General features: G+C 43.7%; 1 protein-coding gene across 17 annotated transcripts in view; it reads right to left on the reverse strand.

Annotated features, from left to right (window-relative positions):
* Positions 1 to 954: 954 nt before the first annotated feature.
* KLHL5 (kelch like family member 5) overlaps positions 955 to 13523 on the reverse strand; it is a 592018-nt gene continuing 579449 nt past the window's right edge. For all 17 annotated transcript variants that reach the window (XM_085642266.1, XM_085642267.1, XM_085642263.1 and 14 more), the window contains 2 exons: positions 2122 to 2293; positions 955 to 1896 (listed from right to left, as the gene is read on the reverse strand). In XM_085642266.1, the coding sequence (XP_085498392.1) occupies positions 1840 to 1896; positions 2122 to 2293 (229 nt within the window). In that variant the 3' untranslated portion in view covers positions 955 to 1839. The remainder of the gene's footprint in view (positions 1897 to 2121; positions 2294 to 13523) is intronic.

Genomic DNA, 13523 nt, shown 5'->3' on the forward strand with positions numbered 1-13523 from the left:
AAATTTCCCGATGGGAAAGAAAACCTTCTGATTCAACTAAAAACAAAAGCAAAACACTGTTAGTTACTCTGAAGGTGATTATGAAACGAAGATAAGAACTCAATGAAAATTGAGGAAGATTGATTGAGGTTTTGTTAAGAGTACTCATATTCTTGCAGACTATCTAATACAGTGTAAATGATGCACTGTTTAAAGTTTAGGTATTCAGAGTTTTTGGGTGACAAAGAGCATGATTTAAAATGGTGTTCCTTAACATGTACAATCACAATAGCATAGTGTTACTCACGTTTTTGAACTCTAGACTAGCCCACCCTGTACAATCACAGTCTAGTAGGTCTTTTAGACCATACAGACACAAACATATTGCAAAACCAGCATCCAACGTTACTAAAATGGCTTTTTCCAAGAATACACAGGTTGCTAGGATAATTTCTGAATTCCTCAGAACATACTGTGAAACAATTACACTGAAATAACCAGAGTGTTCTCAACAAAAGTATCAATAGAACACGAAACTGGAATGAGTCTGATAAGAAACATGCCGATGAGAAATAACTGCTGTTTGGAAGGAGGACAGGACATATCTTTTCCTTCCACGTCTGGGTTTCACCACCTACGACACAAAAATAAACAGAGCAAAGCAACTTTCACCTTCTCAGTTCGTTGGATGTGCATAACAGATTTTTCAGTAAGGAAGGGAACAGACAAGGTTACATAAATATCTCCCATAATGCTAAGTAAGTAATAAATACTGCTCAGGAATGTAGACATATCTGCCCCTTCAAATTATTATGAGGGCTAACATAAGGCATGCCATCTTTCTGGAAAGTACGTTCCACAAATCGAGGGGAGGGAACAGCACTGAAGATCAATGCAATTTCCCCATACCTGACAGTCTCTGGATGCACTCGGTTCCTTTTTACCCCAAATTAATTATTCTCTTGAAGTAAACAGTATTTTTTCCATTTTATTAGGGAAATTCATTGAATGACTTTTTTCAGAACGTTTTTTGACTTGTCGTAGAAACAAGAAAACAGGCATTGCTATGATCAAATAGAAGGCTTCAAAAATCACGGAATAATATAAAAAATAACAGATGCAAACAAAACACTTAATACTAACACTTCTCTAAAGACAAATTGTCAGTATTCGCATTCGAGATAATTTGATAAAAGACAAAGTATGAAGAAACATGACAGAAAAACAACAATAAAAAGAACCTTTGCTTTACAAACACAAAGAACATTTTGGGAAGCATTCATCGAATTGACTGTCACATTTTTAACAGAACAAAAAATAAATTGCGAAAAAAAATAATATTTAACAGAAGGCTTTGGTTAAATAAATACAAACACAAGACAGGAATTGTGGTAAATTCTGGTAAAAGTGCAATAAACTGGGGTCTTTCTTTTCACAGGTAATACGTAGAGTGCACTTGCTGATTACAACTGTTGCTCTAAAATATATATAAAAAACAATCCGATACTCTAACTGTAGTAACTTAGCTTACATTCCAAATATAGGAAACATACCTTCCTAAACTTTTTCTTTTTTTACATATGATACATCAGACGATATAAAAGTTGGTCTTGTCTTACAGTATAAACAAGTATACCATCAGTGTCCTACATGTACAAGGCGTACAAGGGTATGTTCGTGCATTTCTGGAAATACAGGAACTTCTTGGACGGGTGCTCTGTAATGGTCCCTTGGATTTTTGTGCAGTTTCGCTTCAAGTGGAATAATATGTTTTTTAGAAATAAATATCTCCCAGGATGTGTAGCACTTTTCTTTGGACAAATCCACGTAGGTCTAGAATGTATGGTCTTTGAATGTACATTATATTTTTACATTCACAACGCATGCACCAGCTCTTCCTAAGCACAATGGTGCAACCTGTAAAAGAATAAAATAATACTCAGATAAAGTTTCATACCTGAAATAATTAGATGTAGATACAGTTTGGAAAATTCTATAAAATTGCCTCGGATTAAAATTAACAATCTACAAAACTTGATGAATCAACTTCAGTGTAATTTTCTCTACCATCTATTTCACAAGGTATATTGGCTAGGACAGCAATTAAGATCAATTGGCAAGTATTGTAAGATGTTTTTTTACCTGTGTCCACTCGTTAGTCTGAGGATCATATGCCTCCACTGTACTGAGATAAGCCTGTCCATCGTATCCTCCAACTGCATAAAGTTTGTCGCCAAGAAGGCACACCCCAACAGCATCCCTACTAATGCTCATAGAAGCAACAGCCGTCCACATGTCTGTCTTAGGATCATATCTGTAAAAGAAATTCTGCGTTTTATTGATAACATTTTAAATGGGGTTGACTTCTACTACAACGTAGCATGTGGAGATTCATATAGAGGAAAGTGTTTTTGGGGCAGGAGGTCAATAGTCTGTACTTGTTACATTGTTAATTGCCTGCTTTTTCTACAACTATGCAGCCACTACTCATACACTCTAAACTTCATGGCATTGCATTACTGTGTCTTCCGCTCTCTGGTGCCATTGTTCAGCTCTGTTTTCACAGTTTGTTTGCATGCCTAGTTACCACTATTCTTATTTTGTTGTTTGTGTATAGTATCCAGTGCAGCAACTGGCTGCCTAATTGCACTCAGACACGTGAAAGTTATATGTTAAGCATTGAAACCATGCATCATCCTCCATTTACAGCAAATGGTAAGCAGGACCTTGCACATTCCAATGCGTAAATGGAAAAGCTCAGCATAGTACTTAATTATGGGTAAAAAAAGAAAAAGAACCCCTCAAACCCAGGGAATGAGATAGTTAAAAACCAAGAACAAAAGAGCTCCCCTTGATGCACACAGTAACCTAAATCTCAGATGTTACTGCACACAATCTTCAACTTCGACACAATAAACAAACCTTCATCCATCATCAAACAAATCCGAATACCAGAGTACTAGAAAAGGATTATGGGCCGATTACGAGTTTGACAGCACCGCCACACTAGTGCTCCGACAGCCATATTCCCAGTGTGGTGGTGGAACAGCCACAGGAGCACCGCAACCGCCAGGGATCATGGATCCTGAGGCAATGGTGTAGTGGTCTGAGGCTGCAATATGCTGGCAGCGGCAACTAGCATATTACGAGTTGCCTCACTGCAACCCTATCCACGGCGGTGAACCCACCATGAAAAGGGTGGCAGTGAGGCAAGTCAGGGGGCCCCTACAGGGCTGCCTGTCCCCTCTGTGCAGGAGTGGTGCATGCAGGGGGTTACATGTTATGTCCTCCTGTATGTTAACACCCAAAATTCCTGCACGGGAAGAAATGCACAGCATGGTGCATTTCTTCCCATTCAGGAACCTGCATCAGCACTCCCACAGTGCTGGCTTTCTATGGCTCTTATTTGAGCATTAGAAAGGCACCGTCGTGGGACCGGTGCCACAAGACCGCCCGTACCAGATTCAGCTCGTAATACGGTGGGCGGACTGACGGCCCGCTACAAGACCACCAAACTCGTTATCAGGCCCTATGTTACTTACCCTATAAGCATCTGTTCTTGGCATGTAGCGCTGTAGATTCACATGCTCTGCATACTTGGGCCATTTGGTGTTGGGTCCAGATCTGTGCAAGTTGTTTTTCTTCAAAGAAGTCTTTCAAGTCACTAGAAAAATTGACTCCTCCTCTGGGTGATATTGCGCATGGGCATCGACTCTATTGCTAAATTGTTTTCCCGCAGATGGGTGAGAATGGAGTGAAGTAAGTATCAGTAAAGAGATGTCCATCTGAATGAAATAGTGTAAATGTACTGCAACGGCCAAAGGAGTCCGGGGAGGAGGGTGGGCGCATGTGATTCTACAGCATTACATGCTATGAATAGATGCTTCCAGGGCAAGTAACATAATCCGTTCAATGGCATTTGTGGCTGTAGATACACATGCTTTGTCCCTCTCCAAAAGTGATCGCAATCCTGGGGGTGTTGCAGTTGTTTGAAAGAGTACGTAGAACTGCCTGTCCTTCATTGGTTTGTTCGCATGCTAAAACACCCACACAATAATGTTTAGTGAAAATGTGTGGTGTACACCACGTAGCTGCATAAGAAACATTAGCTATTGGGATATTGCACAGTGAAGCCATGGAAGCTTCTATTTTACGGGTAGAGTGTGCCCTACGGGGTGTAGGCAAAGTTCTTTTAGCTTTGGCAGATCATGTCTGAATGGATTTAATTATGGATACAATTATCCATCTATCAATGCCTGTTGTAGATATGGGATTCCCTGTGGGGGTGGGGTTTAGGGGTTAAAAAGCAACAAAGAATTGTGTTGCTTTACAGAACTCTTTGTTCTGTCAAAAGAATACATTAGAGCTCTTTTGGCATCTAGGGTTTGAAGAACTTTCGGCAACTGAATCAGGTTGTGGGATAAAAAACAGGTAATTCAACTGACTGATTAATGGTGGAAAGATGAAACCACATTTGCAAGGAATTTTGGGTTGGTTCTAAGGACCACCCTATTTTCTTCCAAGGTCAATGCCTGGAGATCAGACACACCCAAGTGAGGTAATGGCCACTAAAAAAGCAATCTTCCAAGACAAGAACTGTAGGGGACGGTTGTCCAATGGTTCAAATGGTAGACCCATAAGTCTGGTAAGTACTGTATTGAGATTCCATGAGATTACTATTTAAGGCCTTCCATGAATGCCTTAATAGCTGGTACATTGAACAAGAATTATGCTGCATGATTTGTAGAAAGGCAGCAACTGCTGCTAAATGTGGATCTATAGAATTGTAAGCGAGGCTACTAGAATGAGGGTGAGAGATGTTTGCCTGAGCCGCCGAAACACAAACGGAAGGAGCGGGAGAGATGGAAAAGTGCAGCCAAATATCCCTGACCAGTTCATCAATAGGGCTCTGGCTGTGGATAGTGGGTCTGGGAACCTGGAGGTGAAGTCTGGGCATTTTGCGTTGTCTGCAGTTGCAAACAGGTCTATCTGAGGAAACCTGCACTTGGAAAAGTATGGGACAAGGACTTGTGGGTAGAGTTCCTAGTCATGGACCTGTTGTTGCATCCTGCTGAGAAGGTCGGCAAAGTGATTGTCCATCCGTGGGAGGTTTTCTGCCAGCAGATGGATGCTGTGATGTATTACCCAACGCCAAATAATTTGAGATAGGTGTGATAACTGTAGAGTGTGACTACCACTGTTTTTGTAAATAGTACATGGCTGTCATATTGTCTGTCTGGACCAAGACAACCTTGCCTGTGAGGCGAGTTAAAGATGCTTTCAATGGAGGCTTGGCCAAGATGGCGACCTAAGCGGACGCAGGACCTCGAGGCTCCTCGCAGTGAGCTCCCTTTCCCAGCCGATTCTTGCATAACAGTCCGCAGGTGTGCACCATAATTGGCACAGGGTTACGGATTCGTTCAAGCCCAGCCTACGGAGGCACCACTGCTCCCGAGACAGCCTGCCAAACATCACCCCTGAAAGACAGTGAGTGGGCGTTGGCGACTGGGAAGAGAGGCAGTTCGCAACGGAGGGCTGAGGGGCAGCGCGAAGCTCAAAGTCGGGACTGTCGGGCCTACGCGGGCGCGGATCGGGCGCCACCACCCTTGGCAGCAGAACAAGGGACTCCAACCTAGGTAACCAGAGAGAGTAAATCAGAGGCCGTATAGTGAGACCGGAGCTGGAAACCTGCAACGGTGCCTCCTGCAGCAAAAGTTACGAGTCTGACTTGGAGGTGAGGGGAAGAGATGGGCAAACACTGAAGGCCTGTGCCGAGGTACTAGCACGGCATAGTCGGACACAGCGGGCCGACCTGCATAAGCGCGTGGCGAGTGCAATTATCGCCAGCAGCTAAGCATGTGACCACTGCCCTAGGAATATGCATCGGGAGAAATCGTGGGTGCGAGGACAGCAAGCCGCAAAGGCGCCCCACGCAACGGTGAGTGAGAGCCGGCAGCGGCGGGTGCGGGCCGGAGGTCTGCACCGCGGCACTAGCGTGAGCATTGAAGGAGCAGCTGGAGGGCCTACACAGGCACGGGCGCAGCACCCGTGGCAGCAGTTAGCAGACGGCCTGCAATTCGCACTTGGCTGGGGACACAAGGCGCTTAAATCTGAGGGTGCCCACTGTCACTGTAGAGATTCCTAAGCACGGGGGCTTGGTATTCCCAGAGACCTTCTTGGCAAGAAGAGAAGAGCCAGTGCTCCCCTTCGTGGCGAACAACAACGGTCATTACAGCGGGGGCACGCAGGCACGGGGGCGCATGTAAGATGCAAAGGCATGCGGGCAGTGGAGGAGGCCCGATCCAGTGAGGCCTAATAGGGCATAGCGCGAGCTGGGACGCCGCCATTAACGCTGGCACTGGGGGCGACAGGGGTGAACTGGCAGTGAGAGACACCTGTGCAACCAGACGGGGGAGCCCCATCATGTCCACAGAACGAAAGAGGGGAGCGCTCACTGAAAGACATGCTTATCAAAGGCTCCGCAGCCCGGGACAGAGGAAGTCACACTCCCCTCGCCCCTAAACAGCATGCAGAACAAGGGGACTGTGGTAAATAATTTAATTACCGGGACTTAATTTGATGCGGAAAATTAATAAGAATAGCTCAATAAAATAAGAGGCAGAATCCGTGGTATTAGAGATTCAGAACGGGCTTTATTCCTATACAAAGGAACATAATTCGAATTATGGGCCTTCTATTCCATCACCACGAAAGTTCAGGAAGGAAGGAACAATACATTATTGACAGGTAATCATTTTTATAGAAGAAGCATTACAGTGAAACAGATGCAGGAGGCGTAACAGTTGATAACAGAGATAAAGGCATACATGCGTAACCAAAATGGGTGTAACTAGGCGTAACTAAAGAACGTCATTAGGTATGATGTCACAAATGGGTGGTTCCATGAAAGAATTTCGCAATGTCAGCAAAAATACTTGGCAGAGATGCGCGCGCAGCAGCATGACGTGTGAGTTGACGTGCAACTAGGGGGAGAATGGGACTTGACATTTAGCTCTACATGTGGAGACAAAAGTCTGGGGTTATGTCAACCTAATCCCAAATCATATCTAATATCCTATGTTTAAAGAACTGTGTTATCCAAAAAGAGAGGTCTCTTAGGATAGAATCTTATTCTATACTGACTATACTGACTGTTAGTGCGTGTACAAGCGTCTAAGTGTCTACACTAGATGCGAGGGGGTAGGAATATTCCATGGTAACAGGGCTATGAATTACTTGCATGAGGGCAGCGAGGCCTGGCCCCTTTGCACGGTAGCTGGAGGAATGTTTACCTAAAGTACTAGACAGGAATGCATCGGATGAGGAGCAGAGCAGATAATCTTGAAGGTGAAATACAGTTTTTTGGCAAGCGACGGGCTGGATCAGGCACCGTTAGCCGCGCAGGGAGTAAGACAAAGTTCATGGTCACAGATGCAGGCTCAGACTGGAGCTTTCAGTGGCAGAAGGCAGAAAAGGCTTGGTGGCAGAATCAGGGCCTACTCGCCTGGACTGTAAAATGGGATAAATGAACCATATAAAACCGGTGGCCTTTCATATTTAGGAATAGAATATCCGGCCCATTCATGGCGGATCTGAAAGAGGACATGTTGACGGTGGACGCACATGTGTTTGCGTCTTCATAACTGGAACTGGAGGGAACATACATGTACTTGTGACTTATACATGAAACCGTTGGGGTCCAAGATAGGGGACATAACCGACCAAAAAAATCCATATTTCCACATTCCCTCCTTGTCCCCTACTTGCCCTTAGGAGATATCAATCTTCATCAATCCATCGATCTGTTCATATAACATCATTTGTTCTTCTTTCTTCTTCCGGGATCTTGAATGAAAACTTGGATGTGGGATACACGAGGTGGCACATAGACCACAAATCGCTGGCCCACATTGTAGACATAAGCAGCAACTGAATAGTATGAGAAAGCCAATACCTAGGAAGGAGAGCATTCTCCATCCCCAGGCTGACAACACGCCCCAGAACCAACCGGACCAAGTCCAGGTGCCTGGACTCTGGTGTATCTGGCTTACAATCTTATGAAGGCGGGTTATGGCTTTATATACTGATGGTGAATTTTCTGGTATGAAAATGCAACAACTTGATCCGATGACCCTACAAGCTCCGCCCCTATCGGCCAGGATGACGTCAAGGACAAGACGATTTTGAAGCACAACAATCCGCATAGCAGACTGCTCTTCTGTTAAATTGCCTAAGGCGGAAATAGTTTCGTTCACTACTGCTTCAAGGGTTCTGGTTAATCTACGTATCAACTTACTATTAGTGACTGTACCTATATAGGGAAAGAAACCTTTATTGAAATCTGTGTATTTTTCCCATGCTGTTTCAGTGTAATCGACAATTGGGAGATCTCTCTGCTGTCTATTGTGTACTAAATGAGTATTTCTATGATAATCAGGAGGAGCTAGGAAAACAGGTGGTAGAAGGAATGCTATGTAACAGGTACCATCCCAATCTAGAGGTAGGCGTATATATGCGGTCTGGCCACATATAAAGTAGGAATGACGAGAAGCTCTAAATGTAGACTTGCCTTGATCACTGAATTTTATCACAGTGGTGCATTTACTATGGCCCATGTGTATGGAGCCATTCTTTCTTATACATAGTTCCCCTTTTACTGGGAATACCGACATGGTGGACAAGATTGGTGTAGCTTCAGATTCAACGTTCAGGATCATGAGGTTAAGTGTAAAATTACCTAATCCATATACTTCATTTTCTAGATCAGTTCCTGTTCTTTTGGGAAGTCCCTCCTTGTTAGGGTAGCAGACTTTAAGCAAAACTAAGTTCAGGTTTCCCCATACCCAGTTGTCTTGATAAGCTACTGAGTTTGAATCTAAGGAATTAATTAAACTAAACCATGCTCCACAGGAGCCATTGTGTGTGAATGGATATGGAAAGAGGGGCAAAACTCCCTTATAGTTCTGATAGGGAGGGAGTCGGCCACATATCCAACAATTTGTAGCATTGCTAGTCTGATGGGAATGATGTAACATACTAATAAAAGTGTTGTTGCGCAGCGCAAATCTATAGGACAACTCATGCGGGGGTAATTCACTAAAAGAATGTTCAGCAGTAACATTGTAAATATGTTTAGAAATAGGATAATATATGTGCAACAATATACTTGCAGCGATTATTAAAAGACATAAGAAAAACAAAATTAACAACGTCACTGTGCAATGACTACGCAGTGATTTACAGTACGCATGTTTTTTCAACTGCATTTGATTTTTTCTTTCTCTATTCCGGTCCAGAGGATACATGTCAGAGACAAATTCAACCGATTCACCTTGGAGAGGACTTAAACAATCAAATTGTCTGACTGACTGGACCTCAATTTTAGTTTATATAGTTCTTTATTGCTTAGTTCAACCAAAGGAAGCTTTGAGTCAATTGGTGAAGACACGCGAGGTGTAACTTTACATCAGACAGTAGTCCATGAAATTTCTTGATATGACTTGAATGTATCCAACCTTTGCGACCTTCGATCTTCACGGCTGTCCTCGTGGTGAGCAGTACAAGTTGAGGCGATTTCCACCTAGGATCCAGCTGAGTCTTCCGGTCAAAATTCCGCACTAACACCAAGTCCCCGGGAACTACGTCATGGGGTTTCACCTCGGTGTTGTCGGGAAAGGCTGCAGCTACCTGTGAACGACAAGATTGTAGTGCAGACATCAAGGAAGCCAGGTAATCTGTCAGCATATTACAGTCAACGTCAGTGATTTTACGAGGTATAGGCGTCCCCCACATATTTGGTGGTCTACCGAAGATCACCTCATACGGGGATAGCCCTGTTCGAGAATGTGCTACCATTCTCATGTAAAAGAGTGCAACTGGTAAGGCTACTACCCAATCGACACCTTTCTGTCTACATATTTTGGACAATCTAATTTTCAGAGTTTGATTATGTCGTTCCACGAGACCTGCTGCCTCGGGGTGTCGGACGCAGTGAAATCTCCATTGATAGCCTAACAAAAGTGAAACGTGTTTCATTAGTTCGGATGAGAACGGCTGGCCGTTATCTGAGTAGACAACACGTGGTAAACCGTACCGTGGGAAGAATTCTCGAACTAACTGTTTGGCAGTAGTCGGGGCAGTGTAATCTGAAACCGGGTATGCCTCCGTCCAACGGGAAAGAGCACACACAACTACGAGAACATATTTAAATCCTCTACATCGTTCCATCTGGATATAATCCATCTGGAGGACTTCAAAAGGATGATCAGGAGGATGAAATCCACCTTGTTCTACGGGAACGCTTTTTCCTGGGTTGAACTGACAACAGATCATACAGGTACGAACTTTTTGTTTCGCTGCTGCTCGTAAATGCTTGTTGAACCAAATATGTTGAATGCTGTCTAGCATAGCTTTCTCTCCTAGATGCGCTGGACTATGGATAGTGTTAATAATGACTTGGACCATTGAATCAGGAAGGAACCACACAGACTTTTCCTTCATCAACCATCCTTGATCCGTTTGGATCCCTCCTAATTCAGTCCATTTCTTTATTTCTTCTGATGTAGCATGTGTCTGTATATCAATTACATCAAGAGTAGGATCTTTAACCGTCATACAATGTGTTGGCGTCGGGACTATTGTCTTTGTCATGTCGGATGTTTGAGTTTGGGCAGTCTGTTTAGCTGTTCTGTCAGCTAAATCATTGCCTTGAGAAATGATTTCAGTAACTTTCGTATGTGCTTTGCATTTCATAATCGATATTGCAATGGGTAAATGTATTGCTCGTAAATGCTTGTTGAACCAAATGTGTTGAATGCTGTCTAGCATAGCCTTTTCTCCTAGGTGCGCTGGACTATGTATTGTATTAATGATAACTTGGACCATAGAGTCGGGAAGAAACCATATAGATTTGTCCTTCGTCATCCATCCCTGATCGGTTTGGATCCCTCCTAATTCAGTCCATTTCTTTATTTCTTCTGGTGTAGCATGTGTCTGTATGTCAATTACGTCAAGAGCGGGATCCTTAACCGTCATGCAATGTGTTGGTGTCAGAACTATTGTCTTTGTCATGTCAGATGTGTGAGTTTTATTCTGAGCAGTCTGTTTAGCTGTTCTGTCAGCTAGGTCATTGCCTTGGGAAATGATATCAGTAACTTTCGTATGAGCTTTACATTTCATAATTGATATTGCAGTGGGTAGATGTATTGCATCTAATAAGGCATGAATGAGGGGTCCGTGCTGAATGTGGGCACCGTGAGAAGTTAAATAACCTCTCTCTCGCCACAGCACGCCGAAGTCATGTACAACTCCGAATGCATAACGTGAATCAGTGTATATGTTGACTTTCTTATTTGTGGCTTGAATACAGGCTTGTGTCAGAGCGATGAGCTCTGCTGCTTGAGCTGACAAGGTATTAATACGATTTGTTTCAATGACTTCAATGTCTGTTGTGACTGCATACGCGGCCACTAGCTCTCCTGTACTTGTTCTCATACATGAACCATCTACATACAACGTCAGGTCTGGATCTGTCAATGGGACGTCTGTCAAGTCTTGTCTGGGTTTCGTCGTGATAGTAATAACTTCAATACAATCATGTGCTAGTGGGTCTGTTCCATTTACTGGCAAAAGTGTGGCAGGATTCAATGTACTACAACGTCTGATTTCTATGTGTGGCTGGAACAATGTTAATTCGTAACCGGTGAGTCTTGCTATAGTCAAGTGTTGTGTTTGTGTGCGGTTCAAGAGAACCTCTACTGCGTGTGGTACTTGTACTGTCAATTGATGTCCTAACACTATGGCATCGCTTTGTCTGATTGCTAAAGCTGTCGCTGCCACTGATTTTAGGCACGCAGGCAGAGCCTGAGCTACGGGATCTAATGTACTAGAAAAATAAGCACATGGTTTGTGTGCTCCTGCTTGTTCCTGTGTGAGTACTGACAAAGCAGTACCTTCGCGTTCTGTAACAAAGAGCGTAAACTGTTTACTGTAACATGGTGTTGCTAGGACAGGTGCTTGACATAAAGCTTTCTTTAAACTTTCAAAGGCGTGTGTATGTTCTTGAGTCCAAGGGAGGACAGTCGATGTGGCTGCCTCCTGTGTTGTCAATTGAATGAGTGGTTTTGCTAGAAATGCATACTGAGGGATCCACTGCCTACAATATGAAGTGAGGCCTATAAAAGCCCGTACCTCCTTTTGTGTCTTGGGTATTGGCATGTTAGCAATTAACTGGATGCGATCTGACGTAAGCTGCCTTCCCTCCTTGGACAGCGAGTGCCCAAGGTAAACAACTCGCTGGACACAGAATTGCAGCTTAGAAGGGGACACCTTGTGCCCCTTTTCGGCCAAAAATTGTAAAACCGTCAGTGAAGCTTTTTCACATTCAGGTTCGCTTCTAGCGGTGATCAGCAGATCATCGACATATTGAAGCAGGGCAGTGTTGACTGGCATGTGGATACTGTCAAGTTCTCGTTTCAGTGCTTGGCTATAGATGCTGGGGCTTTCTGTGAATCCTTGAGGTGCGCGTGTGAATTTAAAGCTTCGTCCATTTAAACTAAATCCGAACAAGTATTGGCTTTCCGGATCTATTGGGACGCTGAAAAAGGCATTCTTGAGATCAATTACAGTAAAGAATGTTGCTTCGGAATCAATGGCTGTCAGTAATGAAGAAATGTCTGGAACTACGGGGTATTGTGGTACAATACATTTATTTAATTCGCGCAGATCAATAACCAATCGATATACTGGCGGGGCTTTTGGATCAGTTCGTTTAAGAATCAGAATTATCGGGGAATTACATACATTGGAGTCGGTTTCCACAACCACTCCTTGGGTAATAAGCTCGTCAATGATTTGCAGTAAAGCCACTACAGCATCTGGTGGTAACTTGTATTGTCGCATTCGTGGTAGTACCACTCCTGTCTTTAGTGTGACTCGATATGGTGTAATGTTCATGCAACCAACATCTGTAGGGCCTTGTGCCCATAAATGTGTGGGTAAAGTCTGCAGTCGGTGATCCATGTCTCGGGACACATAGTGACCTTTAAAATCACGTAAAAACAATCTTACTCCTTCCGGAGAACAACATATTATAGCTCCTAGAGCTTTCAATGTTTTTATACCTAACAGGTTTTCTGGACATGATTTAGTAAGCAATAAATCTGTAGTTCGTGTCAAGGGACCAATCGTAAGTGGAAGAGGCTGTGATACCTCGTTAATGATAGGTTTTCCTGAAAAACCAAGGGAAATATTCTGTGAGCCTGAGAGGGGTGCCCCTGGAACTTCACTACGTTTTATGGTTGTTCGGCTTGCCCCTGTATCAAGTAAAAATTTTCTATCTTGGCCTAATAGTTCACTGTGTACATAAGGTCCTTCTTGATCTACAGGGACCTCGATAAGGGGTAAGCCAACTTCCCTCTCTAGGCTGTTTCATGAGTATCGTTGATAATCAGGGTAGTCATACTGTGCAGTCTGGTACATCTGTCGTGTCGTTGTTGGTGTGGCAGCAATAGGCTGCGGTGGTGGAGCTGGCATAGACTGTTGCG

The sequence above is a fragment of the Triturus cristatus genome, chromosome 2_2 (genome assembly GCF_964204655.1).
Source record: "Triturus cristatus chromosome 2_2, aTriCri1.1, whole genome shotgun sequence".
Taxonomy (NCBI): domain Eukaryota; kingdom Metazoa; phylum Chordata; class Amphibia; order Caudata; family Salamandridae; genus Triturus; species Triturus cristatus.